A 27,707-nucleotide genomic window follows, 5' to 3' on the forward strand; every position below is an offset into this window, starting at 1 on the left:
TTTTTTTTTTTTTTTTTTTTTTTTTTTTTTTTTTTTTTTTTTTTTTTTTTTTTTGTAACCGGCTCAATGTTTTCAATTGTCAGCATATTCAAAAACTTAGATCATCCAATGCTCTTTTAGCCACTCCACATTAATATGACTTCATTCCACTCAAAGATGTAGTAAGTCACAAGGAATTACCACTGCAGTCGAAGACATAGACAGGAATGCACCAACAAATACCCCCTCTGAAGATTTACCACCACATAGCTGCAAAAGCAATTTCATATCATAAGAAGCAATTGACAGGTTAACAATGTAAAAAAAAAAATGTGCTCATATGGAAGCAGCAAGAAGAAAACGCCGACCATAATATCCCAGAGACAGCATCAACTGCTAAACGTTCATGCAAAGCAGTAAACTCTAGCTTTTGTATCCAGCAAAGTTCCAGTAAAGCCAATTAAAAGAAACAGTAGGTAAGCTAAATCAAACACCATCAGAAAGGCCACAAAAAGGCAATTCAACCCTCTCCTTGTGTACACTGACCTTTACTAAGCAGAAAGACTCAAGTATAACTGCACTGAGCTTACCTAATCCATCAAGATATATATATATATATATATTTTAAACTTGGGCCTAGGGAAACTACACAACCGAAGGTTTTACTACAAATCAACAGCTTAAATTTCGGCCCTATGAATTATAGTCCTCACTCAGAGAAAATACTGGGCATGAAATTTCACAGATACTTTCCATGAAAAGATTGTGCAAAAGCAAGATGATAATTAGAAACCTGGAGAGAAACCATTTCATACAGTAATAGTAATAGATGGCAGGAGAAAGAGATTAAAAATATGAGAGAGAGATAGAGACAATCACACATCCTCACATACACACACGAGGAAGGGCAATAAGGTACTAGTGTTGTCCAAAACACTTCATCATATTTGAGGACAACCTTGAACAAGAGTGGATATAATAAGTGTGTCCAATATAGGATGATTACTCTTAACATATGGATCTTTGGGACGTTGACAAATACTAGTTCATATGCATAGCAGAAATTTCTAGAAACATCTAATTGCCATATCTAAAATCCACAAAATGAATCCACCTAGAAATATGAATTTGCAAGATTAATAGAAAATTTTTGGATAAAAGCAAGACTAATAAAATTTGAAACCACGAGGCACCATAACTTTATCCTATTGTCAGCGGACTTCTGGAATAAAGTCTCATCAGAATGTAAGACATACCGAAGCTGTAATTCCACACAAACACATAAAAAGGAAAATCTGGAGCAATCCTCCAACAACAGCTACTGCTCGAACAACACGAAGCTGGAAAAAAAAAACAGAGAGATTATTGACATATTCTAAATATTTTGTCAACCAGCTATCATTGGAAAAACAATCTGGAAGAAAATCAGTCTGACTTTTGCAGTGGAGAATTCCAAGCCCAATGCAAAAAGAAGGAAGATCACACCAAACTGAGCAACTGTCTCAACCTGAATGTATGGGTAAAAGACAAATTAAATTCTTGTGAAGCAATAGAATATAGTAAGGTAAAATGTGGAAATTCCGGATGCTTAAATTATTGATAGTATAAAATGTGGAAATTCCGGATGCTTAAATTATTGATAGTATCATAAGAATCAATAATAAATTTCATGACAATCATACAATACTCTATAACTTACAAAAAAGAATACCACGTAGAGAAAAAAGTCATAATTAAATTGTTTCAACAAGTATACATAATCATCTTAAACATTCGCCAACTGAAGTGTACTCTTATGATTAGCATATGAAGCAAACATAATCTCTTTACAAATTTTATCCAGAACCCAAATGCCAAAAAGTATACCCCTTAGCTTTATCATAAAACAGAATGTAACAACAGAAAAGGATCAGGGAGAGAAATTCATAAATTTGTGGATTGAAAGAGATGGACATAGATGAAACATACTTGCACCATTTCACTGACACAGCTTAAACCTCCCGGTCCAATGAGAGATCCAGCCAACAGGTATCCAGTGAAGACCTGCAGAATTCAGAACACCATAGCATCATTTACAAAGAATTTTGAGGCGTATGTCCTTACGAACCTTCTCAAGGTAAAGCAACTTTTTCAGAAATCAAATCATACGTTTAAAGGTTAGCCTATTAGTAAAGTTCAAAAACTGGAATCTGTTTTGCATTTAAATAATCAGACTCAAATATTTCTGAAACCAGTTTTAGAAAACAACGGGAAATAGTTTTTCCATTATTCTTGAAAAAAAAAAAAGACTGAAAACACTCCCGAATAAGCACAATAACTTTTATAAAATGCACATTCAATTCTTTGGAAAAATGCTCTTCCATGGAGTGAAAATCAATATACATATGCCTAAAAGATAAATGATGTTTTTTTCTCATTGCATGTGCCTCTGTTTGTCAAAGTTGTGTATTACGTTGGGCATTCATCCTAGGGACTCCTAAAAGCAATTGTGCATTAGATATGCTATAGGCAATAAGAATGCCATGGCCTACATTATGATAACGATTTTCCATTTTTTTAAAAAAAGAGATAGAGAGAGGGAGAGGAAGGAGAAGAAGAAGAAGAATGTGATGATGATCAGACCGGTTGCCCTGCACATGCAAAAGCAATGCCACCACAAGTCGCAGAAACAATAACAACAACTAGATCTGAAATCAATCTGCAAATAAAAAAAATTGATAAGATTGGATCTGTAAGCCTTCATCATATTGATGCATACCAAATGACATGAGTCAAGAAGAAAGACCAAGACCCAAGGACTAAGTCGACTGTGCATAAAACCCAACCTTAAATCCAATTGGAGCACGGGAAACTTCGACTTTGGATTGGATATAATAAAGACATTGTCCTGAATAAAAAAGATCCAATAAAAATGAACTAACTTCAAGAATAATATTATATTTATTTTTCAACTCACAAGGAAAAGTGTAAATGTAACAGGTATATGCATTAGGCATACCTTTCTATCAATTAATGTAGGCATGTCTTCTCCTCGATTCTCATTATCTAAATGGAAGACATCATGGAACTGAAATGATCTAAGGTCCAAAAAACAGGTCAAAAGTACTATTATAGTCTAATTTCGTTAATCAGAACATGCCTTCTAACAACGATTATGGCATTCAATTCATAAGCACTTAAATTCAAACCAATGAAAGATATGCCTTGTACACATGAAATGGAAAAACATACTTCTCCTCTTTCGATTCGTTCTTCTTTGACTTAACTCTGGCAACAGTTTCCAAAACTGCCTGACATATGGAAACAAATTCACTTCAGCTCATGAACAAAGACCAGTTAGGGATAACATTGGGAGTACATTAGCAAACATCTCTGTTATTCCGACTGCATGATAATTCATTGATTAAAATGAGAGGGATGCTCGAGAATAATAATGCCCCATAAGAAAACTTCTTCGGAATGCTAGAATTCTGGAGAACCTTATCGCGTTCAGATGGAAATTTGAATGAGCTAAAAGGTCCATATTGGAAAGAAAGAGCATGTTGGTTTGCCTACTGGATTCTATTATTCAGTTTTTCTTCTATTAAAAGTCGGTAGAAAAAAAAGACCGGCAGTGATCAGAAAAAACATCAACCTAACCTGCTTCTCAGCAACACTGTTGTTGAAGCTACCAGCATCCGTGACTGCAAGGGAACGTGAAAAAAAATTAATACTCTCAAGAAATTTAATGATGCCATAGCTATTTTATCAACAAAGTCTATTTGGCCAAAAAGATTCCGGGAATGTAAGGGGATTTAAACAGTTAGATAATTTCTTCAAAACGGTAGATCAGAAGCTCTTTCCAGTTCAAATCCTGCTTACTTTCCACGTTTCCGTAGACGGAGGGAACAGCTAAGGAGCATGCAGAATATGAATATGAATCTCATCAAACTTCCAATACCCGACAAAATCACTACCGTAAGACAGCTCTCGAGGTGAAAACACATCACAACGAACTGACACAGGTGGCATAAAAAGAAAAGAAAAAATGCGGAACAGAAGCAAGAACAAGAACTAAGAAGAAACCAAAAGAATCAAAGAAAGAAGAAAAAACAGACCTCAATGTTCAACAAACAACGAATTGATAGGCGGAAAGAATTAAAAGAACAAAAACGCATTTCACGAATTCCGGAATCCCAGCCGAACGAGGGAGCTTACATTCCCAAACAAACAACAAAGAAGGCAATGAGAAGAAAAGTGGAAGTCAGATCAACAAACCTTCATCACTCTGCTCATTCTCAGTAAATTCCCTCTCGAGAGCCCGATCGATTATATTAGCGAAACTATCGTCAACATTAGCAGATCTCGAGAAGTTAGAGTCGGCAGTAGCATTGATCTCGCCGGCCACCAACTCGGATGTAGTGACGGTTAAGAGAGAAATGGAAAGGGAAGGGAAAGTAGCGAAGTAGAGAAGAAGGTGAACGAAGAACAAGAGGACAAGACTCGCAGAGAACGGTAACCTCATTGCAGAGTCAGCACAGAAGAAGAAAGGTCGCCGGCCCGGCGCGGTGGCGGTGGCGGTGGCCTCCGACTCCGAGTGGGTTGAAGGGGGGAAGAAGGAAGGTGGGGGCGAAAAGGTGGTTATTATTCTTCTTGTTTATTTATAAATTTTCCTTTTTCAGCCAAGTAATCGGCCAAACAGAGACAGTAAAAGAATATGAAAGTACGAAAATACCCCTCTGGAAATAGTTTAATTACTTTGGTTGATGTTGGAGGTTGAGATGTCGACAGGGTTGAGCGGGGACAAGGACGGGAAACCTTCCTTATCTCCATCTCACCTTCATTTTTCATTTTCGAATATTTTTTCACATTTTTTTTTAATATTCTTGGAATAAATTTTTTAATGAATAATTAAGTTTATAATATAATTTTTTTTAAAAAAAATCACATTTTAATATTACAACATACTCTTATAAAAATAATAATATTAATATTTATAAGAGCACTAAAATGAGATTATTGCTCAAATAAAATATAATGAACTATAAAAATAATAATATTAGATTAAAATATTAGTCCTTTATCATTTAATTATATTTATTTGTAATTTGCTTCCTTAAATATAAAAATAGATTCTTACGCATTAAAAAATAAAAGATTAATTTAAATATTCTCCCCTAAATTTATAAACATATTTTAATTAAAGTAAAGAAACGAATAATTACACGCAAATGACTCATAGAGTACGAGAAAAAATCATATCAGTTTACATGAACCAGACTAAGATTAAATGATTAACGTAGTATTTATTTTAGATATAAATAAAAATAATTTTTATTATATTAAATTATAAAAGAAAATATTACGTTCATCATTGGTCGAACATATTAATTTAATATTGTGCTATTAACTATTTCATTTAAAAATAAGTATTTTAGATCAAGATTGATGTTTAAAAAGATATTCCATATATATTGGTAAGCGATCTCGAGATTTAGTATTTTAATAATTTATTATCTATTATAATTTTTTAATTTTTTTCGTTTATTTATTTAAATTTAAGAAATTTATTACAATAAAGACCCATCTAACAAACGGTTCAAATGAGTTGTAAATTTACGTAGATTCATGTCATTAAAATTTAAATATTTTAATTTTAGTCTGAATTATGAAAAATATCTATTAAGTTTGTCGTTCATTACAAAATTTTCATATTCTTTTATATTCGTAACATTATTTTCGACGTTTTATAATAATTTAAAATAACGTTTGGAACAAGATTTCTGTAGAATTTTGGGCGAATATTGGGATCTAAAACGAAATGGAATCAATATAACACTACGTCGTTCCGAAGACTAATTTAAGCAAGTTGGAGAAGAAAAGGATGAACCAAAAAATGAAAAATGGTTTATTAAAGTGAGAAGTCACATATGAGGCAAATGCTTAGCTAATGAAAAGGACTGTTTCAGCATCATCTTAGGATCTAGGACCACCCACCATTTTATTTATGCCCCCCATTCTTTTTATGAAAATAAAAATCATATATATTCAATTTTTAATTTTAATGGACGGTTGATCTTCAACGAGTCGTGGTTAAGGGTGAAATGCCACTCAACTCTAGAGTCAGCTAGTTCTTCTCGAAATGCGTTGAACCATAGCAGCTGATTGAACATCTAGGGGTAAAACACTGTTTCGGTACGAGTCGCATGAGCAGTACCAAATCGAGGCAAACCGTGAATACTATATATGATCTCAAAGTAACAAGAGTCAAGGTCAACTAGTGAGATGATGGGAGATAAGGGTGTAGAGACAACCAGAAGGCGAGGTTAATAGAGTGTGTAATCGTAACCACCCCCAAATTCACTCCCCTTTGAGGCCCAGCGTCCTTACTGGCACACCGCCTCGTGTCTACCCCTTTTTAAGGAATAGCGAGAAGGCTGACACATCGTCCAGTATCTGGTTCTGATACCATTTGTAATGATCAAAGTCCACCACTAGCATATATTGTCCTCTTTAAGCTTTCTCTAAAGGCTTTAAAACACGTCTGCTAGAGGAAGGTTTCCACACTCTTGTAAAGGGTATTTTGTTCTCCTTCCCAACCAATGTGGAACATCATCGTGTTTTGTTCTTCTCTCCAACCAACGTGTAACGTCACAGCAATATGATAATGTGAAAATCATATTAATCTGTATGGTTGAACGCGATTTTGACCACAAAATTCAAAATCAGTTTAAAAAAACAAACCTGTCGCAATAATCAAAATTGGAGGCTACATAAATTAAAATAATAATAATTTTGAAATTAAATTAAATTTAAATTTAGATTGACCAGTAATTGAAGAGATGACGATGAAGATGCTTAAAAAAGTCTTAATGGCATAAAATTCAGGAAATTGCAGCTGATCTTCCAATTCATAAGTTTTATTTTTCCTATTAAATTGACCCAATAATAATTTATTAATAATAATAATAAATTGAAGCTGGTCTTTCTTTAATATCTAAATTATGATTTTTTTTTTAAATTAAATTGACCAAATAAAATAGAAAATCAACGAATTGGGCCTATATAATATAATTATCAACGTGGTAGGTTTTATACTTAAAAAAAAAAAAATCAGTGATTTGAATATTTATTTAAATAATCCAAATTTAACATCAAATAAATGAGTTGTACAAAATTCCATAAAAAATGTCTTAACACATGTGCTATTGTTATTTAATTTAATAAAAAATAAAGAAAAATATCCAACATCTATATAACAAACACTTATATATACGTCTATTTATTTTATTTTTATTTAATTTCGCAATTATTTTCAACCTGAAAAAAAAAATTAAAATAGAGTTGTTAATTTTAATTATATTTATATATATATATATATATATATAACCAGCATTTGTGCAGCACTCACTTCCAGCGACAACAAGTGAGCTAAGCCAATTCGTTCTTACGTCGCCTATGGCCGAGCGAACTCTGACCTCGATTTTAAGAGAAGGTTTTAAAAAACGAAGGCAGAGATTATATAACCAAACAAGAGAGAAATAACAACCGCTCACAGTAAATATAATATAATATATATATTTTTTTTTTCGTAAGTGGACGAAACTATTAAAAAAAAAAAACAATTTTCACTAATATTTCTAATAATAATTAATCAATTAATTAATTTCTTCATCCTCAGCCGTCTCTATTTATATTCCCTTTGGTTTTCGCTCTCATTCCCTTCCTCTACTTTCCTCCGCCAGAACTCTTCTTCCTCCTCTCTCCTCCAATTCCCCTCCCCCCGCCGGTATGGACGGACCTAGATTCGTAATCGAAGCATCAGAAGCCGAATCCATGGCCAAACAATCGGGCCTCACAATCCCTCTGCTCCTTCCATCGCTCGTCAAATCGGCGCAGAGCCTAGCACGCCCGCCGATCTCCAAATACCATGTCGGCGCCGTCGGTCTCGGATCCTCTGGCAGAGTTTTCTTCGGCGTCAATCTCGAATTCCCTGGCCTTCCTCTTCATCACTCTGTTCACGCCGAACAATTCCTCGTCACAAATTTCGCCCTAAACGCTGAATCTCAACTTAATTTCCTTGCGGTGTCTGCCGCACCTTGCGGCCATTGCCGCCAATTCCTCCAAGAAGTTCGCTCCGCCGCCGAGATCAAAATCCTCGTTTCCTCAATCGAGGAATCCGATTCCAAATCCAACGATTACGTTCCTCTCCCCCAATTTCTCCCCCACCGATTCGGCCCTTACGATCTTCTCAATAAGGACGTTCCATTACTTCTCGAGCCCCGATTTAACGGCCTGTCTCTGTCGGACGAATCCGCCGAAAATCACACGCTCTGTAATGGTGCTCACGGCAGCGATTGGGAGAAACTCAAACGCGCCGCCTTAGACGCCGCGAATATGTCCCACGCGCCGTACAGTAGATGTCCGTCGGGAGTTGCGTTAATAGACACCGATGGACAAATCTACAAAGGATCATATATGGAATCAGCAGCATACAATCCAAGTATGGGGCCAGTGCAGACAGCGATAGTGTCGTACGTCGCCGGCGGCGGCGGCGGGTACGAAAGAATCGTCGCGGCCGTGTTGGTGGAGAAGGACGGCGTGGATGTGAAGCAAGAACACACGGCGAGGCTGTTACTGCAGACGATCTCGCCGGAATGTGAATTTAGGGTGGTTCACTGTGTCGCCGCCGTGTGATTGGGCGGACGAAATAAATTATTGGAGAAGGAATTGAAATGTTTACTGCATTATATTAAAAACGATTTAGTTCACAAATCATTTTTAAATTATTAAAATATAAAATAAAAAAAAAAACTCTTGAGAAATAAATGGATTGTTCTTTAATTTTTGGGTCAATTCAATCACAATTTCCACAAGATATTTTAGACCGTTTGGATTTTTTTTTAATGAAATCCGATGTAATAATTACTCAAAACCATATTATCAATTTGCTTAAAAAAAATAAAAAAATTAGTTATTTAAAAAAATTAATGATTAAAATAAATATTTTAAAAATAGGGAATAAAAATAAATGAATTTAGAGGGACGGAGACAATAATTGATGATAATAAAAAGAATATTGTATAAAGTCTTATTATTATAAACCAATAATAATAGGCTTGGAAAGCTTAGGTTTTGAATGATTAAATCATTGAATGGGTTCGAGCCTAGGGGGCCTAGGTGTCTCGACCATCGACCTGTTAGAGCTGACCCAGACATAGTTTGATCTTTTACATAGTCTTCACTTTAAAGTCAGATTTGTAGTCAAGCCTCACTCTCAAGTTAAGACTCGTGGATCTATTGACATATTTCTCATTTAACCATAAGCTTAGGTTTTGGTCGGAGTCCATCCATGGTGAGGCTTAAAAGTAGCTCGAGAAGTTCATTGGGCTATCTCAAAGGTTGTTCATATTCAAGCTCCACATGTGGTCCAAGACACAGAGATAAAAGATGTAGCATGAATAAGGGATAAATAATGACCCAACTCCAACGAGTTGTGACCAAACCACATGAGTTAGCAAGGCTCCAAGAGGTTGAGCCATCATACCTCTCTATATGTAAGGGTATAAATAAGGAGATCCCTGCATTGTTTAAAATTCCGTAAGATTAGATGCAGATAGGAGGAAGAAAGCTGTAACGTTCCAGATCCACCCTAACAGATATTGTCCTTTTTGGGCTTTCCCTCAAGGCTTTAAAACGTGTCTACTAGGGGAAGGTTTCCACACCCTTATAAATGGTGGTTTGTTCTCCCCAACCAATGTGGGACATCACAAAAGCTCAGATCTTGAAGCTGGACCATCTCCATCCATGGCCTTCGTGAGCTGAGGCCTAATGCAATGCATGCACTTGCCTAAGAAGCGTAATGCAGGTTCGATAAAGGGACTGGCTCCTTTGGAATTGTTCCATACGTTCCCATATCCCTCCTCCTTCGCCTGTTACAGAGATGGGGTCGGGGGAAGGGGGCGGGGAAGAGATTGAGAGGAGGGCGGGGGGAGTGAAAGCGGAGGGTGGCATGTAAGGAAGAAGGAGGTTGAGGCCATTTTGGTAGAGCCTAAAAACAAGTCAATAGTGTTTGAGCTGTAAAAATCATCAGCCAAAGCATATATGGAAGGCTTGTCTAGCCAGTATTTAGTCTCCTATAAGGCAGCTGCTAGACTACAGAGTAGCTATGACCTATATCTTTAAACAAGCCTAACAATCACTTAAACATAGCCCTCATGCTTTAAACGTCTCGTTGAGATACGACGACGACGAAGTAGATTATACGATTCAACCAGGAAAGCCACAAAGATGAATGATTATCGATGAGCGTACCAGTTTCTTGAGCAAACAGCAAATACTCGGGCCATTAACTTGCTAGAGCTTTCACTTGGTGTGTGCAGGGACTTCACCCCTCATTACTCTCCAGGGTCCATAATAAAACTTTGGTTTCATTAGAGGTACATCTTCCCCAGGGTGATCTTCCCAATACTTTTCCTGCACATTTTCATAAGGACTGCAGAGGTTGATATAGCTACCACAAATTATGCTTTTAGCATCTTATATCCTACACCACGCTTAAAACGTGTCTATTAGGGAGAGGTTTCCACATCCTTATAAGGAATGTTTTGTTCCCCTCTCCAACCGAGGTGGGATCTCACAATCCACCTCCTTGAGGGCCCAGTGTCCTCGCCGACACATCGCACAGTGTCTGGCTCTGATACCATTTATAACAGTTCAAGCCAACTGCTAGCAGATATTGTCCGCTTTGATCCGTTACGTATCACTGTTAGCCTCATGGTTCTAAACACGTCTACTAGAGAGAGGTTTCCATGCTCTTGTAACGAATACTTCCTTCCCCTCTTCAACTAATGTGGGATCTCACAATCCACCCCCTTAGGGGCCAACCTCGCTACCACACCACCCGGTGTTTAGCTCTGATACCATTTGTAACAGCCCAAGCCTACCACTAACAAATATTATCCACTTTGGCTCATTACGCATCACCGTCAATCACACGGTTTTAAAACGCATTTATTAGGGAGAAGTTTCGACACCCTTACAAGAATGTTTCGTTCTCCTTTCCAACCAAGGTGCGATCTCAAACTATGGTTTAAACAGAATTTCACTTTCTTCTTACGATCAGAAACCAATCTTTCAGATATATGAAAAGAATGTACAAGAACATACAAAAAAAGAGCAATCCCAAATCCAAAAAACTACCAGGAAGAACACCAATTTAGAAGAATTAAACCTAGATGATAATTACAAAAAATCCTTAGCCACTTAACCCATGCCAAGGCATTATTAAACCCTAATCACCACCCTCAATTGAATAGAATCAAAAGCACTTGGATAAACACGCTCAAGTTAAACGATAAATTGGGGAAAAACAATCGAAGCAACAATGGCAAAATTACCTTGTAGAGCTGCTCGGTAATGGCAGCGCCGACGACTCCAGTGTAAAAGGCAGCAATATAGATGGTAACCAAAGGCGTAAACGATTTAGGTCGCCTATACGGATCAACCATGTCCCATAGAATCGTTCTTTCCCACTTGGTGTAGAGATAATCGGCGTACTTCCTCCATAGATAGCTCGCCATTTCAAGCACAACCGGCGATTGATTCGTCGAATAGAAGGCTACTGGAAAGAGACGAATTAAGATTGGAATCGAAAACAGTTCCAGAATCGGCGGTTAGTGAGTGGCGGTGCAATGAAGAGGTTTGTAGAGGGGAGGAAAATAGAGAAGCCCAATAAGGATGAGAATTGGGTCAGCTTCATCTTCAAGCTTGGGCTTCTCTTCTCTTCGTCCATTATTGAATTTTTTAAGGATATTTTATTTTATTTTATATTTTTTAAATAATGAGTGAATTTAAAAAAGAAAAAGTCAACGGTAAAAAATAAGAAGACAGTTAAAACGGTAAGAATAGAGAGGAGGATTTTTTTTTTTTTTTTTTAAATAAAAAAAGCTGATTTTTCCAGCTGTGTGTCATCCACCAATCACCATCGTCTATTCACTTTTTAAGAACTTGAAAGTTCATGGTGAAAATATTTAAATGATTATTTTTTTTAATACATTTAAATGAAAATATTCACACTTCTATCCATTCAGATTTAAAAAGATTTTTATTGACACCCAAATAAATGAGAGGTACATAAATGAACTAAAACTACTTTCAAACGAGAGCAATCCTGAAGATAGAATGACTAAGAAATACTCAAAGGAAATGAAAGTTACTACTTATACTAATAAGGTGTACCTTTCTTTTTATAGCTCAATCATAGAAATTCCATAGTTGAATGTGCTTTACTGGTAACCTCCTAAAAATTTTTCTTTGATGTATGCCAGTAAGAATAAAACATACGCGAAAGACTTGTGTTTGTCTGTGGAGATAGTCTTTACTCCTAAGCGAGTAAAAAGCAAGTAACGTGATCATGTCAGGACCATCATATGCAAATTTAGATTACGAATCCTGATCCAAATTCTGATGAATCCTGATCCAAATTCTAATGAGGGTCCTGTTGTATGTGTAATTTTACGTGGGCTAAGATTTTGTCAGTCTTTTTCTCTGTCTAATAATTTTAATTTTTATCTTATACCATCTTTGAGAAAAAGGAGATATATTAATTATATTGGATCAGATAATATTTGGTTAAGGTCAAACAAGTAATTATTTGTTAACCACATAAAATAATAGCAATATCGTCATAATATTTTACAAAAATGATATAAAATTTTAGAATTAAACTAAATTTAAATATGTGTATATTATATTATTTAATTAAATTATGTTTAAAATATATACAATAATATATACACACACAAATACAATAATATATATATATATATATTTGTCTCAATGTCTTGATTCTAATTATTTGAAAACTTTTTATCTTTAAAATGCATTAGCATTTAATAGAAAATTAAATTAAAAAAGAAAAGAAAAGGCTATAAAATTTAAAAATATATAATTAATTAATTAATTATAAAAATTCAACCATGAAGAAGGCCATAAGATAGGGTCATGAGCAAAATTGCCGCTTCTCTTTCGTCCTGTGGGAAAACTCGCTGGTAAGAGGAAGAAATCTCGCTCAATCGCCGCCCCATTTTTATATTTTCAAAACAACCCTTCTTTCCGCCGCAGCCGCCGCCGCCGCCGGCTACGACGGCGTCGTCTTTCCGCTTCCTTTTCAATTTCTTCGCTGCCGGCTTTGTCATTATCTTGTGTTGCACCGCCTTGTTCGTCTTCAGAATTATTGCCGCCGATTTTCCGCCGCATGGAATACCGCCGTTCATTGCCGCCGCTTCCGCCATCGCTCGTCTTGCTTTTCTCTGCCGGATTCCACAGGCGTTGCAAAGAGACTGCATAATAATGGAAATTATAACCCCAAATTTAACAAACCCTAGAATTGTTTAATTCCCAAGCCACTTATAATCATAATAAAATAAATATCTTTAAATAGAATACAAGCTATCAGCTAATATATTAATAATTAAATTAATTTTTTTAAAAAAGTAATTAATTAAATATACTGTCAACCATTTCAAAAAAAATTTAATTAATTAAGACTATATAAAATATATTTTACCACGGAATATGACTCTCAAAAATAAAATATATTCCACAATTAATAAAAAAATATACCCAAAAAATAAAATATATACTATTAATTAACTTGTTTCTAGAAAAAAAAAATAAAAGAAAAAAAATTAATTGATTAATTATACTGGTGTAAAATATATTCTAATGTTAAGAATGATGCAAATATTCCAATCACACAGAAGTTGTTCAATATTCTATAAGATCTTCTTTACTACGACTCGAACACAAGTCAAGGTTTGTGGGAGCTTCTTGAAACAAAATCTCAATTGGAGAAGAGAGTTTCGAGAGTCAAAGATTATGGGAGCCTCTTGAAAGAAAATTTCAAAAGGATTGGAGAAAGAGTTTCGAGAATTCTGAAGAAGATTAATTTCATTCCCAAGAAAGTGGGAGAGATCATATTCTAAGATATTAACTGATTATTAAAATATATTCCCAACAAAATTAACAGTCTGTTTATATCATAAATTAAATTTTATAAAAAAAAAAATTTTAAATTTTAAAGAGTAAGAAAGAATGGTGCTTTAAATGGAATGAAATTACCTTAGGGCCTCTTGGGCCGCTCCTCCAAAGGGGAGTTTTTGTGGTGTTACAGTCGGAACAAGTTCTGATTATGGCGGCGCCGTCGTTTAGCATGGTTGTCCGGTTAAGATCATGGGAGTTCCGACCGCCGTGGATCATCTGGGTGGCGGTGTTGATTTGGTTAGAATTTATCAGCAATCTAATCTTAGAAGAAGAAGAAGACCAGTTGACCAAATCATTATGAGTATTATGATTCTCACAGCAGCTTGAGCTTTCACTCTATGAATAAAAAATAAAAAAATAAAAAATCAGAAATTTTTGAAAAAGAAATTAAAGGGTCGTCGGAATTGAAAATATACCTCGTGTTTGAGCTGCAGCCGGCGAGGGTCGTCGGAGTTGGAGTGATCGGGGGCAGGGAAAGAGAGGGAGGAGGAGGAGGAGGAGGAGGAGGAGGAGGAACGGCGGAGAAGGTCGTCGTGATAAGGCGGAGCCATGGCGGAGGAGAGGGCGGAAGGATAGGGCGGAGGGGAGAGGGGGAGCTGGGCCTAGGGGTTAATAAATGAGACATTCACGTGCCTTTCAGGACAAAGAAAGAAACAAAAACTTCAAGAAACACAATCTCACCAGAAATTTGAACGAGTGGAATTCTGCTACACAGACCCCATTTCACACATAAAACCCTATCTCTTCCTTTCTTCTAACACATATAATCTATATTCAACTAAACCCGAAACCCAAAACCCGAAACCCTACTATCCAAATTACCCGAGTTTCAAATTTAGTAGATTTCCATGATCGTCGTTTGCTATCGATCTATACATTGAGATTTAAGAAAAAACATATGTGGAGATCTCACGTTGGTTGGGGTGGAGAATGAAACATTCCACCTCTCCCTAGCATATGCGTTTTAAAATTATGAGACTAATGACAATATGTATCGGCTTAAAGCGGATAATATTGGTTAGTGGTGAGTTTGAGCTGTTATGAATAGTATCAAACTCAGACATCAGGGGTGTGGATTGTGAGACCTCACATTCGTTAGAGAGGGGAACAGTATGAACACCTCTCCCTAGCCAATGCATTTTAGAATTGTGAGATTGAGCACGATACGTAATGGGCCAAAACGGACAATATTTATTAGTAGTGACAGTATTCAATTGTAGTGGTAGCGTCTGTACTAATAAAAATTGATTTAAAAGGACAAGTGGAAGAAAGAAATAGAGAGCGTGAGGCCGCGTTTTGTCTTGAAACGTGAGACAGAGGGAAGAGTATGGAACATGGGAAGTCCTACGGATATTAATGATAAAAAAAAAAATAAGATTTAAAAATTAATATATATATTAATGATTAAAAAATAAATAAAAAATAAAAAATAAAATAAAATAAAAGAGAATATTAATGATAAAGAATAGGGCTACGTTAGGGGTTTGTTAATCACTCGCATAGGGTGTATTATTGTATGGTTGGAGGGTTACATTATCTCACTTTCTTCCAAATTTGCCCTACATTTCTACTCTCTCGCTCTCGTGCTTAATCACATCAAATTGATCGATCATTTATTAAAAATTATAATTTACGACCCGCAGATTTTTTTTTTTTTTTTGTGAAAATAAAGTATATATTGACATAACGATAATTAACATGTAATATCTCTTACACTTACGGTCAGAGATTTAAAGGAATGATATATATTCAAATATTACCGTATAAATAAATATAAATATGGAATCCAAAGTTTTGAATCCCAAGGGATACATTTTCTTTTCTATATTACATACCAAACTTTTTTCTTATCTACATTGTGCATAAAAATGGTGTTTTGTTTCGGTATTCTTCTTCGATTATTCTCTTGTGAATGTGCTCGGGATGTAAACCAACCAGCTTGAGTTTGGCGATTGGCTTATGCAACTCGAGATGAACTATAATTTGAGAAATCTATGTGCATTTAGTAAGAGTAGAGAAATACGAGACATGGTTGAGCTTACCTAAAGACAACCTCAATTGATAGTTTGTTGTGTTATCAGGAAGTGGATCTCTTGACCAAAGAGATTGACTCGGGATTGCCACCCAATTCTTCGAAAATCACCAATAGGTTCCCGCTCGATTCCAACCAGGCACGGGGAACGTGATACCTGAAGTTTCAAAAGTTTTATTCTCAAGAACGTGCATAAATGGTAACTAAAATGGGGGAAACTCATTTTACCATCTTTGTGAGGGCTCTCCACAGCTAGAATGACATTTCTTCTCATTAAAAGTTCCTGCATAGCTGCATTTGCCACAGCTACCTCGTGCGGTATATGTAGGCCAATGGCGCCCGATGCTCTGACCGTTAATCCATACCTGACCTTTACTCATGCTGCTCATATCTAAAGCTAACGGTTCGTCGCCTCCCGGGGCATCGAAAGTCGTCTGCAGATTCGATACACAACAGAAGTTTAGATCAGAGAAGCTGTAGGAATTTAAGGATGTTTGTTTCAACTTGTCTCACCTTGTACCATGTGAGAGGCTGTTTTTGAGACACCAATGAGCCTGTCACCCATTCAACTGAGCTACTTCCACTAACAGTATGAAGATTCAAGGCTTCTCCTTTCAAACCAACCTATTCAGGAATAGTGTTATTGAGATTCTCTAGCTTAGTTTCTAACAAATTTAGTACTATTGTACCTTGTACGACCATTTATATCCAGACATGTCTTTTGTTCCCTCGTCTACACCCTTCAATGTGACAGGACCTAGAATGCCAGTGTTCCATGTCTCATAATGTTGGCCACCATTCTGACATTCAACAAACAAAAAACCCAAGTCAAATTTAGTAATGGCCTAGCGTCTTTGCTTGCATATTGCTCGGTGTCTTGACTCTGAAACTATTTGTAATTGCTCAAGCCCACCGCTAGCAGATATTGTCTCTCTGGGCTTTCCCTTTCGGGTTTCCCCTTAAAAACGCGTTTGCCAAGGAGAGGTTTCTACACTCTTACAAAGAATGTTTTGTTCTCCTCTCCAACCAATGTGGGGTATCACAAATTTAGAAACAATGATGCTTTTGAATGCCGGAGATACTAACCGGGAGACCAACAGCGACACTCAGTATAGAAAGCTTGTTAATTCCTGCCCTTAGGGGAACGTATTTACTGAATGTTAATTTGTAATTCTCCGACCCCCCATATTCAGTTCCTACATTCACAATATCATATCATTTAGTTGATGTTTGGAAGAGATTTAAGAATAAAATGTGTTAATTTTCAAGTACCAGATAGCTGGCCATTTATGAACACATGCAAAACATGGCCAGCTGAAAAGATCGTGAGAAGAGGCCATTGTTCGCTCTTTAGAAAGCCTTCGTTCGGATCAATCATTATACTGAGAAAGATGAACATAAAATGATTATTTTCCAACATGTTTCCATAAAATGTTCGACAGAGGGCAAAGCTAGGATAAGTGATGGAGTTCTTACTCTGTCATGTACCACAGATAGTCTGTTGCATCCCTCGTGACACTTATTTGCTCCACTAGCCCAGCCATGGTGGTTGTATCATCGGTATACGCAGAGGCTGTTTCTTCATTGTATGAAAGCCATGAAAATGAACTAACTGGTGTCATTTTAGGCTGTGAGCTTGGTGCCTTGACCTGCAAAGATATCCAAACAAAGAAGAGTTTTAAAGGGTTCCATTAGCATATACAAACTTTTGGAGAGATCCCACGTAGGTTGGAGAGGAGAACAAATCCTTCTTTATAAGGGTATGAAAATCTCTCCCTAGCAAAAGCGTTTTAAAAATCTTGAGGGGAAGCCCGAAAGAGAAAGACAAAAGAGAACAATATCTGCTAGTGGTGGGTTTGGGCTATTACAAATGGTATTAGAGCTGGACACTGATCGATGTACTAGCGAGGAGGAGAGGGTGGACATGAGGTGGTGTGCCAACAAGAACGTTGGGCAATGAAGGGGGTGAATTGGGGGTCCCACATCGATTGGAGAAGGGAACGAGTGCCAACGAGAACGCTGGGCCCCGAAGGGGAGTGGATTATGTGATTCCATGTCAGTTGGAGAAAAGAACGAAACATTGTTCGTAAAGGTGTGGAAAGCTCTCCCTAGCAGACACGTTATAATCCCCAGTAACCGTATAAGCACAAGAGGGTCTAAGTGATTTGAATCTCGTCTTACTATTGCAGTGTTGAAAATGGCAGATTTGCAGTCAGGAAGGATGCTGACGGACCAAGGTGGCAGGTCATATTGATTATTTCCAAAGGCGACTGTTGCAGACGACGATGCATCATAGTTTGCTAGAAAAGCAGCACATGCCCCTGTTCTTGTCTTGAAGACATGAGCCTTAAACAATCATAAAAAAGATCAAATTAGACCATATTGCAAAGAACAATGCATCAATAGTTACATAATCTTTCATCAGCTAGATCATGATATTACCTCTTGGTTGCTTCCTAACGATGACACGGTAGGATCTACCGACACTAAAGCGGGTTCACACAGCTTGATGGCTTTGTGCAGATCTCTCAGATGACTCCATTTCGGTTCCCTTAATAGGCCTACCATATCCCAGAAAAGTTATTGAAGTAATGATGAAAATATATGAAAGTTCTTTATGAGAATGTGATCTTGGAAGCTACTACTGCCACGAGCTTACCATACTCATCGATGGGAGCATCATAGTCATAGCTAGTAGCTATGAAAGGCCCACCAGCAGTTCGGCCGAAGTTAGTTCCTCCATGATACTGACATGAGAGAAGATATTGAAAGAGTTAAGGATATGATATCATTTCCATTGATCAGCCAACCATTATGAAACACTGGATTGGTAATTACCATATAATAATTGATGAAAGAACCACGATTCTGTATGAATCTTGCAACGGAATAGGCTAAGTCTTCAACTGGCCTATAAGGAACTGGGCCACCAAACTCAGTGAACCTTGAATATTTCAAGAACAGGGAGCATGTCAATTCTAATCCTTTGAAACTCAGAAATGTTTAGTCATAATTTGGTGAATGCAGGCAGAATAAGTTACTTACCAACCAGTCCAAGCTTCTGTCCACATTTTGGGTTTATAAACCTTCTTGGGTTCGAAGTTTTCACAGTAAAACCCATTGCAGGTGTCAATCTGAAGTAGAATCAAGTAGATGGAAGGAAAGTGTGAGATCCACATCCGTTTGGGAGGAGAACAAAGCATTTTTATAAGGGTGTGGAACATTTTTATAAGGGTGTGGAAATCTCTGACGTGTTTTAAAAACCTTGAGGAAAAGTCCAAAGAGGACAATATCTGCTAGCGGTGGGCTTGGGTTCTTACAAGCGATATCAAAGTCAGGTTCCGGTTGATATGCCAATAAGGAGGCTAAGCCCCGAAGGGGAGATGGACACGAGGTGGTGTGCCAACAAGGACATTGGATCTCGAAGGGAGGTGGATTGGAGGTCCCACATCGATTGAAAAAGGGAACGAGTGCCAGCGAAGATGCTGGACCTCGAAGGGGGTGGATTGTGAGATCCCACATCGTTTGGAGAAGAGAACAAAGTATTTTTAATAATGGTGTGGAAACCTCTCCCTAGCAGACACGTTTTAAAAAACTTTGAGGGAAAGTTAAAAGAGGACAATATCTACTGGCGGTGGGCTTGAGTAACATGAAAGGGAAGATTAAGAAAAGCCATAAAAGAAGAGTTTTATACAAGAAGGCAAGCATGGCTTCAAGTGTATTAAAGAAACATGAAAGGGAAGATTAAGAAAAGCCATAAAAGAAGAGTTTTATACAAGAAGGCAAGCATGGCTTCAAGTGTATTAAAGAAAAATGAAGCTCAAGAACCGTTAAATGTTGGAATCCCCACCTATAAAAGAGGCTCACACCTTACAATAAATGTATAACTAATGGACTCACGAGGGACCAGTACAAAGTTCTATCCACAGTTCTAACAAGTGGCACAAACAACCTCATCCAAGAAGGTAAAAGAAACCCGTGACAGAGAGATCAAAATAGCTTACCACAGGGTCAGGGGCATCGTCTTGCTTGCACATCACCCATGGCACTCCAGTGTCAAGACCCACTGCCATTTGAGCTGCCCATTTGGTGTAAGACTTACCAGGGGCACCTATTTCCCACTCCACTGGTCCATATTCATTCTCAATCTGCACCCCCAAAGCATTAAAACCCAGTTTTGAATCCAATAAAAGCCTCATATGATATGTTTGTTGGATGTTACCTGAGACAGAATAATGGGCCCTCCCTGGCTTTGGTATAGCTTCTCCCCCTTCATCACACCGACAATCTTCTCAGTGAACTTTTGCATAGCCGCCTTTATCAAACACAATCAAATCCATTACTTAGAACAGTAAATAACCCATAAACTTCTTTGTTTTAACACAGAGATGAGAAACGTCCATGGAGATTTCAGAAACTTTCCCTACCTTGAAGGGTTCATTGTCTGTCCTAAAGGAAATCCCAGGAACATACTTTAACCAAACAGGAAATCCACTGAATCATTGAAGCAAAAGTAAAGTAATCAGAACAGAGCCACATGAAGAATATTAACAAGATTCCAGTAAATATCCATTTTGATTGTTTTACCCAAAATTCCATTCTGCACAAACATATGGACCAATCCGTAGATGAACATATAAGCCAGCTTGTTGAACAAGCTTCACAAATCTCACCAAATCATATCTATCCTCAAAATAATACTGAAAATTTGAAGAACAAAACACCAAATGAATCAGTATAATCCAAACCCAGAAGAACCCATATGGCAGAAACAAATTTCTTCCCCATTTACCTGTCCAGGGGAAGGCTCATGGCCATTCCAGAACACATATGTATCAATAACATCCAGTCCTCCATCTTTGGCCTTCTGTATAAGGTCCGGCCACATCTAAACCACAGCAAAGGGGGGAAATAATTAGAGAGGGAAATCGAAATAAACCCGTGATTCACATTGAACGTATTCGAACCTGAGGAGTGCTTCTTGGATAATGAATAGACCCAGAAATCAGTATTCTCCTCCGGCCATCGATGATTATGGCTTTGTGGTCATAACTCACAGAAGCCATTCCAGATGAACAAACCCACAAAAACAAACCCAAAAACAGCACCATAATCCTTGCCATTTTGAACATTTTGCTACTCCTCAACACCAATTTGTGATAAGGGGTCGGTTTCTTCTTCTTTGATTCTTTCTTTTGAAGAAGAAAACAGAGGAAAACAGAGAGGGCAATGGAAATGCAAGGATTTTAATGGAATATTGAGGAGCTCTGCTGCAAGAGAGAGCCCCATTTGAAGCATTTGAAGCATGAGAAAGAGAAGGGTGGGGCCATTTTCACTATCTTCTTCACTAAACGCTCCTTCCTCAGCAATTTTCCAACTACCGGTTTGCAAATGGCACGTTTTAGAAGTGATTGTAACAATGCTATGATTTTGCGCTAAACATTATTTTCTAACCATTTAATCCTTTCATTTTAAAATTTTTAAACAATTTAATCTTAAATTTCTAACATTTTTATCAAAATTAAATTCTATAACGAGAAATTTCATGCAAATTATAAAAATGAATATTTCAATATATATTTCATGGAAATTGAATTAAAAAAGGTACGTGGAGCCAGATGTCAATGTGTGATTGGATATGGTGTCATGTTGCTTTCAAAACAGATAACAAAACTTCGGGTTATTTTCCTCTATAATTGAAATACATTAATGGATAAGAAGGAAAGCATTAGTGAGTCATTCATACACATGAAAATCTATATTTGATGCGAAGTCGTCCTACTAAATTTAGTGTTTTTAATTTTTCTATTTAATTATTTTTATGATCGAGCACGAACCTCGAAAATAAGTTAAAAATAATCGAGACTAGAAGTGTTAATATGGCTCGATAACGTAACCGAGCAAGACTACTCAACCCAAGCTATAAATATTAGGTTGGGTTAAGTTTTTTTCGATTTGGGTTGGATTTCGGTTCAGTTTAGTTCGAATCAACTCAACCGACTTGAAAATAAGGTTACAACTCAATCTAACCGTACCCTACCTTTTAAAATATTAAGAATATTTAACGTTTACAAGTTGTGTTCGTCCATCCATAAAAAACACGTAAATTTAATTTTTCATAATTACAATAAATTTGGGAGTTAAATATCCCTTTAAGAATTATTATTTGTTTGCATAATTTGAAAAGTGTTTTTAATTGGTCAATAAAACTATGGTCCACATGCTTGACTTTTTTCTTCCATGGATCATGCTTTTCATAAATGCTCGTTTAATTGTCTAATGAACTTAATACGTTCCATTAGACACTAATTAGTTGTTTAAGCAACATGATGACGGGTCGCTCTCGATAATTAATCATACTTTTAGATAAACACGATCATGTTACTTTTATAATACAACTAATATACTTGAAATTACTCGATAGTAAATACTTAGGTATATGATAAAATCACGAGCTTTAAGTGTCACAATCGCACCTCTTTGAATTGTTTACAAGCGATTTTGCAGCACTTACTTTCAGCACTAAGTGAGTCAGCCAACTCGAAATCGCGTCGCCTACGACCTGACAACGTATACTCAAACCTCTGGCCCCGTTTGAGAAAAACGTTTTTATAAAACAGGGGCAGAGAGATTTTCGAAAGAGAGTTTGAAAGTAGAGGGTTTGACATGCGACCATGATAGAATTTTGTCTTATTCACGTTTGGGCCATAAGATCTAAGCCCAATGGGCTTTAGATTCAAACATTATTAAGCCCGTTTGGGGGATTTCTATGGGCCCCCATAAATTAAAAAAGTATCGTCATAATTCATTCAATATTTTTTTAATATATAAATTAATATAATAATATGGGGTATAATTGTAATTTAAGGTAAGAGATAATAAAGAGACGTTTATTTCACGTGTAATAATCGTCGTTAAAATAATTTAATTCAGGCTTTTAGCAAATATATTAATTTCTTTTATGAAATTAATTTTATATTGATTTTTCAATTACCTACTTTGATCGATACAAATAACAAACAAATATCATAATTAAATTCATAAAATAAAAACTTTCATAAATGCATGTCTTATATGACCGAATAATATATTAACTATATTTAAAATATTTTTATTTATTTATAAATTTAATTGAACGACAAATTTCACGTCACAAAAAAAAAAACATTAGTCATTGAAAGTGATGCATACGTGCCTCGCCATATCATCAATTAACCACGTCCCTTCAGAACACATAAGCAAATTTTAAGATTATAAAATTTTAATCATTGTCATTCGTTATTATTAATCAAACTGAGCTTTCATACGTTTCGTTTTCTAAATAATTAAAGAAATGTTTATTAACAAGAAGCCATACACATTGATAGATACGTTACCGCTAAATTAATTAATTATATATATATATATATATATATTATAAATAAATAAATAAAAGTGTCGAACATCATAATTGGTACTTTTAGTCAAACTTTTATCGGTCACTCATTTATTAAACGAGCAAAGAAGCAATAGTTGAAAGGAAGTCAAACAAGCGATCGAAATGTACGTTTCTAAATTAGCTTTTATTCAATATTAATATGTGTGTAACGTAAGAACACAAACACCTTAAAAAGATGAAAAGAGGTCGCACGTGGACTATTATAGTTTTTTAGGTTTAATACTTTTCGTTTTAAAAAATTTCTACACACTAACAAATACTCTCGACCTACCGGGTCGAGGGTTTGAATATTCATCCCATTTGTATTGATTGAACTTTAAAATAATAATAAATGTTAAAATTCATTCAAATCTTCACCAACACAACGTGTTGAACTAAAAAAAAAATTCTAAAATATTCGTCGTAACTCATTTGTACAATCTACGACGAGACTTTATATGGTCATCCAATGAAACCCTAAATGATATATAATTAGTCATAACAAAATGATAAAAATACTCATATGCTTAATACACGTGAGATCTCACATCAGTTGGAGAGGCGAATGAAACATTCCTTATGAAGATATGAAAACCTCTTTCTAGTAGACACGTTTTAAAATTGTGAGGTTGACAACGATATGTAACGGATTAAAGCAAACAATATCGGCTAACAGTAGACTTGAGCTGTTACAATACATCTTAAAATTACGTAAATTCTCAGACATATTTTCGAACATATTCTCGAACATGTTCGAATGCAAAATCATGATGGTCGTGATCTTCAATTATCCATTAGGTTGCATGAATGGAGAAATGTTTTCCATCCTATCCATTACTACACATCAATTAAAAAGGAAGATATCCCAAAATTTGTTTAACATATTTTGAAAGCAACATGACAGCTCATCCACTTAATCAATCGCATGACATGTGGCTCCACTAAAACAATGACACGTAGGCCCCATTTTTTTCATTCAGTTCTCAAAATTTGTATGGGTAAATAATTAAAGTATTTTGAAAATAGAAAATAATCGTTAAGGATTTCTGTGTATTTTAAAAAATATATTATTTTTGTATTTTTTTTATTATTAATTTTAATTTTTGGCTTAATTGAAAGTTTGATGTGACAATTTAAAATAAAATAGTAATATAAAGTTTGGAATAATATGATACGAAAAGAATCAAAGTTATTAAATATTTAATTCCGTAAAAGAGAAGAATTATTAATTAAAAAAATTAAGTGGAGTTAGTTGGTACATCTTTGATTAATTATCCATGATATTGACAATTGAAATAAGCTTGGATTTAATGGAAATTGATTCAATTAATTATTTCATTAATATATTGATGGGTAATTATTTTATCACAAAAATTATAATTAAACCCATAGTAATAATAATAATAAAACTCATTTTTAAGGTAATTTTTTATATTGAATTTAAATATTAAAAATAGAGATTTCTAATTAATGCAAAATATAAATCTTTGTCGGCTACTAAATTATGAGAATAATAATTTCTAAAGTAAAAATTAAAAAAAAAATAGTTGTTTCAATAAATAACTATTCAGATCCGCTCAAGCTCACTGATGTTGTCTACTATGACCCGTTATGTATTACTGTCAGCCTCACATTTTTTAACGCGTCTATTGTGAGATCCTATATCGGTTTGACAGGGGGGACAGAACACCCCTTACAAGGGTGTGGAAACCATTTTCTAACGAATGCGTTTTAAAACTGTGAAGTTGATGACGATATGTAACGAGCTAAAACGGACAATATTTACTAGCGGTGTGCTTGGGCTGTTACACTCTAGAAGAGACATAAATATCGGAATTGATTTTAAGTTGAGGCAACTAAACTCGTACTTTCGAAGCATCTATTAAATAGTATTTCTATTTTCAAAATAAAATTTATAGTAGCTTTAAAGAAGGGGGAGTTAGACCAAACCAAACTAAACCAAACCACGTACCCCACCGATTTTAGGGCAGCGTGGACTTTTTTTGGTAAGGGACAACTTATTCTTGAAGGGATATTAAAATTATAGAAGTTTGGTAAGAAGTTGGCTGATGCTTAACCTAACTCTTTACTTCTTCTCAAAACAAACCCTAATTTCTACGATCGTCTTCGATTTTAAATATTATTGTTCTAGTCGTTATTATGGGTGTTCGTTGACGTGCGAACTCAACGCTGGTGAATCCATCCAATATGTACGACATAATGAATAATTAAAATATTATTTTATTGTTGCCACGAGATGCGACGAAAATTTTCGACTTTTTTTTTCCGATTAAGACGTTTTTAGACACTAATTTAGTCACGAAATTGAATGGTCCACGAAAAACTTTATAGCTGAACTCATAAGAGGTTCGTCACTCCTATAAATTTTATACTTTTTTTCATTTCGTTCCAATTATTTTTGGGTTCATTTTTTATTTAGTTATTGTTACGTGTTATTCTAAGACAATATTTTAGCTATCTAAAACTTATAAATTTCTTTTTTTAATTCATTTATAAATAAATTTAATCATTAACGTCGACTCACATCTAGATAATTAAAAACCATAAAAAAAATTAAATATTTAAAATTCACATGTGACAATATTTGCTGAAACCACTACCGTTAAATGGTGTGAAAGTTCTCTATTTATAATCAAATAAATTACGAAGATATGGAAAGAATAATGAATGGAAAGATATCTAGGGTGTAAGCAGTAATGGAAGATAAATATCTCTATAATAAAATATTATATATATATATATATATAGTAAACTATTTATTTATTAACTCTTTAATAATTATAAAAGTTTTTACGCAACGAAACTATAACTAATAGTTGTATTTTTTTTTGATATCTTGGAAGAAAGATAATTAGGTAGTAACAAGTTGCGTGTAGTATTTAATATTATAAGGTCTTGTGTGGTCCTTTTCTAATCGACCTTTTATATTATATGCTCTCTAAAAGATAAAATTATTATTATTATATTTTGGAATTGGAAGAAGAAAAAAAAGTTTCCCAATCCCACGAGGCATAAAGGTGAAAAATATGAAATTCCAATTATTTAATGCATGTAACAATTTCTTAATTAAGTTATGTTGGACCATACGATATCACACGTCAATTTCAAGATGTGAATATATGCATTTATGTAATAAGTTTTTTAAAATTTCTTTATTATTATTTAATTACTTTTTTTAATATGAAATTTACTTAAAATTTAAATCTATTAATGGGAAGTTTAGATAAAATTAAGTGAATAATGATTGATTTAGGACATTTGGAAGTTAGATTAAATAATTGGTGTGGTGACACGTCATAATCATCATAAAATTAAGGGATTAAGCTAAGTGTTATTGGATTAATCTATTTAGAGTTAACCTTTTTTTAGGTTAAAAATTATTTTTTAAAGTATTAATTTAGTTATTGAAATTTTGTGAATGGATAAATTATTAACCTAATTAATAATTTAATATATTTTAAATTGTTAAATAATAGAAAAAATTGTTATACAGTAGAATAAATAAGTGATTAAATTGTTAGGATTTTAGTGAGTAAATAAAATATTTAAGTTAAAAAATTAAGTATAAAATCATTATTTTTACGAAAATTTATGAATTAAAAGTGTTTTTTGTTTTTTTGAAATTTGATTTTTTATTTTTGGTTAAATAAAATGTGTCATTTTCCGTGAAGGTAAAATGATAATAATATTATTATTAATTAATTGATAATCATAATATTATTAATTATTAATTATTATTATTATGTGGATAAGGGAGTGGGGCCATTTTCTTAGCCGGCTGCTGATGTGGGCATTTCTGTCTATTCACACACAAAAATAAATAAACCATCGCTAATAATAATTTAAAAAAGAGGCGGGTGGTGGAAAATCGGTCATTTTTTTAATTAAATTTCCAATAATACTTAATATATTGCAATTGATACGATTCGAACAAACAAATACGCAACGTCTTGAGCTCCTCACATGGGACATTAATTATGATTATAATTATAATATTAAGACTATATATTTTAAACCTAGTTTTCTTTTTCAACGCTATATCGAGAAAATTTAAATAGAAAAAGCTGATATAAAGACGTTGATTACTATATAAAATGTAATAGTTCGATTTGTTATTATACAATTTTTTATACGTAAAAAGACGCCAAAAGTATATTATTATTTGATTACTTACTTATCTTGATTAGGTTTGACAAAAAAAAAAAAAAAAAAAAAAAAAAAAAAAAAAATTTA

The 27,707-nt window shown here is 34.8% G+C and overlaps 5 protein-coding genes across 10 annotated transcripts in view; 1 reads left to right on the forward strand and 4 right to left on the reverse strand.

Annotated features, from left to right (window-relative positions):
- The window catches only part of LOC111461659 (K(+) efflux antiporter 4-like), a 10,874-nt gene extending 6,266 nt beyond the window's left edge, over positions 1-4,608 (reverse strand). The window contains exons 1-10 of the mRNA XM_023105264.1: positions 4,237-4,608; positions 3,619-3,662; positions 3,211-3,269; positions 2,978-3,056; positions 2,805-2,866; positions 2,602-2,677; positions 1,948-2,022; positions 1,415-1,486; positions 1,236-1,319; positions 181-249 (exon numbers count right to left, since the gene is read on the reverse strand). Of these exons, the coding sequence (XP_022961032.1) occupies positions 181-249; positions 1,236-1,319; positions 1,415-1,486; positions 1,948-2,022; positions 2,602-2,677; positions 2,805-2,866; positions 2,978-3,056; positions 3,211-3,269; positions 3,619-3,662; positions 4,237-4,483 (867 nt within the window). The 5' untranslated portion in view covers positions 4,484-4,608. The remainder of the gene's footprint in view (positions 1-180; positions 250-1,235; positions 1,320-1,414; positions 1,487-1,947; positions 2,023-2,601; positions 2,678-2,804; positions 2,867-2,977; positions 3,057-3,210; positions 3,270-3,618; positions 3,663-4,236) is intronic.
- A 3,084-nt stretch (positions 4,609-7,692) lies between these two features.
- LOC111461704 (cytidine deaminase 1-like) lies at positions 7,693-8,715 on the forward strand. The gene has a single exon (XM_023105320.1). The coding sequence runs from the start codon at positions 7,750-7,752 to the stop codon at positions 8,653-8,655; it is 906 nt and encodes a 301-aa protein (XP_022961088.1). The 5' UTR covers positions 7,693-7,749; the 3' UTR covers positions 8,656-8,715.
- On the reverse strand, positions 8,622-11,669 carry LOC111461707 (uncharacterized protein At4g29660). Of its 3 annotated transcripts, none has more exons than XR_002713637.1 (3): positions 11,358-11,669; positions 10,273-10,434; positions 8,622-8,700 (listed from the first exon to the last, which is right to left on the reverse strand). XR_002713637.1 is itself a non-coding variant. In XM_023105325.1 (2 exons), the coding sequence occupies exons 1-2, from the start codon at positions 11,538-11,540 to the stop codon at positions 10,324-10,326; spliced, it is 294 nt and encodes a 97-aa protein (XP_022961093.1). In that variant the 5' UTR covers positions 11,541-11,669; the 3' UTR covers positions 10,020-10,323. The 3 variants fall into 3 exon arrangements, 1 of the variants encoding a protein (XP_022961093.1); XR_002713638.1 differs by lacking the exon at positions 8,622-8,700 and adding an exon at positions 9,318-9,539; XM_023105325.1 differs by lacking the exon at positions 8,622-8,700 and having other exon boundaries at positions 10,020-10,434.
- Positions 11,670-12,892: 1,223 nt separating this feature from the next.
- On the reverse strand, positions 12,893-14,719 carry LOC111461705 (GATA transcription factor 21-like). 4 transcript variants are annotated; one of them, XM_023105322.1, is made up of 3 exons: positions 14,421-14,719; positions 14,083-14,260; positions 12,893-13,301 (listed from the first exon to the last, which is right to left on the reverse strand). In XM_023105322.1, the coding sequence occupies exons 1-3, from the start codon at positions 14,627-14,629 to the stop codon at positions 12,933-12,935; spliced, it is 756 nt and encodes a 251-aa protein (XP_022961090.1). In that variant the 5' UTR covers positions 14,630-14,719; the 3' UTR covers positions 12,893-12,932. The 4 variants fall into 4 exon arrangements, with proteins under 4 accessions (XP_022961090.1, XP_022961089.1, XP_022961092.1 ...); XM_023105321.1 differs by having other exon boundaries at positions 14,083-14,340; positions 14,421-14,713; XM_023105324.1 differs by having other exon boundaries at positions 14,083-14,220; positions 14,421-14,712.
- Positions 14,720-15,910: 1,191 nt separating this feature from the next.
- LOC111461443 (beta-galactosidase-like) lies at positions 15,911-21,452 on the reverse strand. The gene is made up of 18 exons (XM_023104960.1): positions 21,004-21,452; positions 20,829-20,924; positions 20,624-20,736; positions 20,464-20,530; positions 20,259-20,351; positions 20,041-20,184; positions 19,082-19,170; positions 18,875-18,980; positions 18,696-18,783; positions 18,479-18,597; positions 18,218-18,382; positions 17,513-17,685; positions 17,309-17,418; positions 17,123-17,232; positions 16,726-16,836; positions 16,550-16,660; positions 16,265-16,470; positions 15,911-16,193 (listed from the first exon to the last, which is right to left on the reverse strand). Exons 1-18 carry the CDS (start codon positions 21,166-21,168, stop codon positions 16,082-16,084), a joined length of 2,178 nt encoding a protein of 725 aa, XP_022960728.1. The 5' UTR covers positions 21,169-21,452; the 3' UTR covers positions 15,911-16,081.
- Between the last annotated feature and the right edge of the window lie 6,255 nt (positions 21,453-27,707).

This window comes from Cucurbita moschata, unplaced genomic scaffold (genome assembly GCF_002738365.1).
Source record: "Cucurbita moschata cultivar Rifu unplaced genomic scaffold, Cmos_1.0 Cmo_Scf00025, whole genome shotgun sequence".
NCBI classification, from domain to species: domain Eukaryota; kingdom Viridiplantae; phylum Streptophyta; class Magnoliopsida; order Cucurbitales; family Cucurbitaceae; genus Cucurbita; species Cucurbita moschata.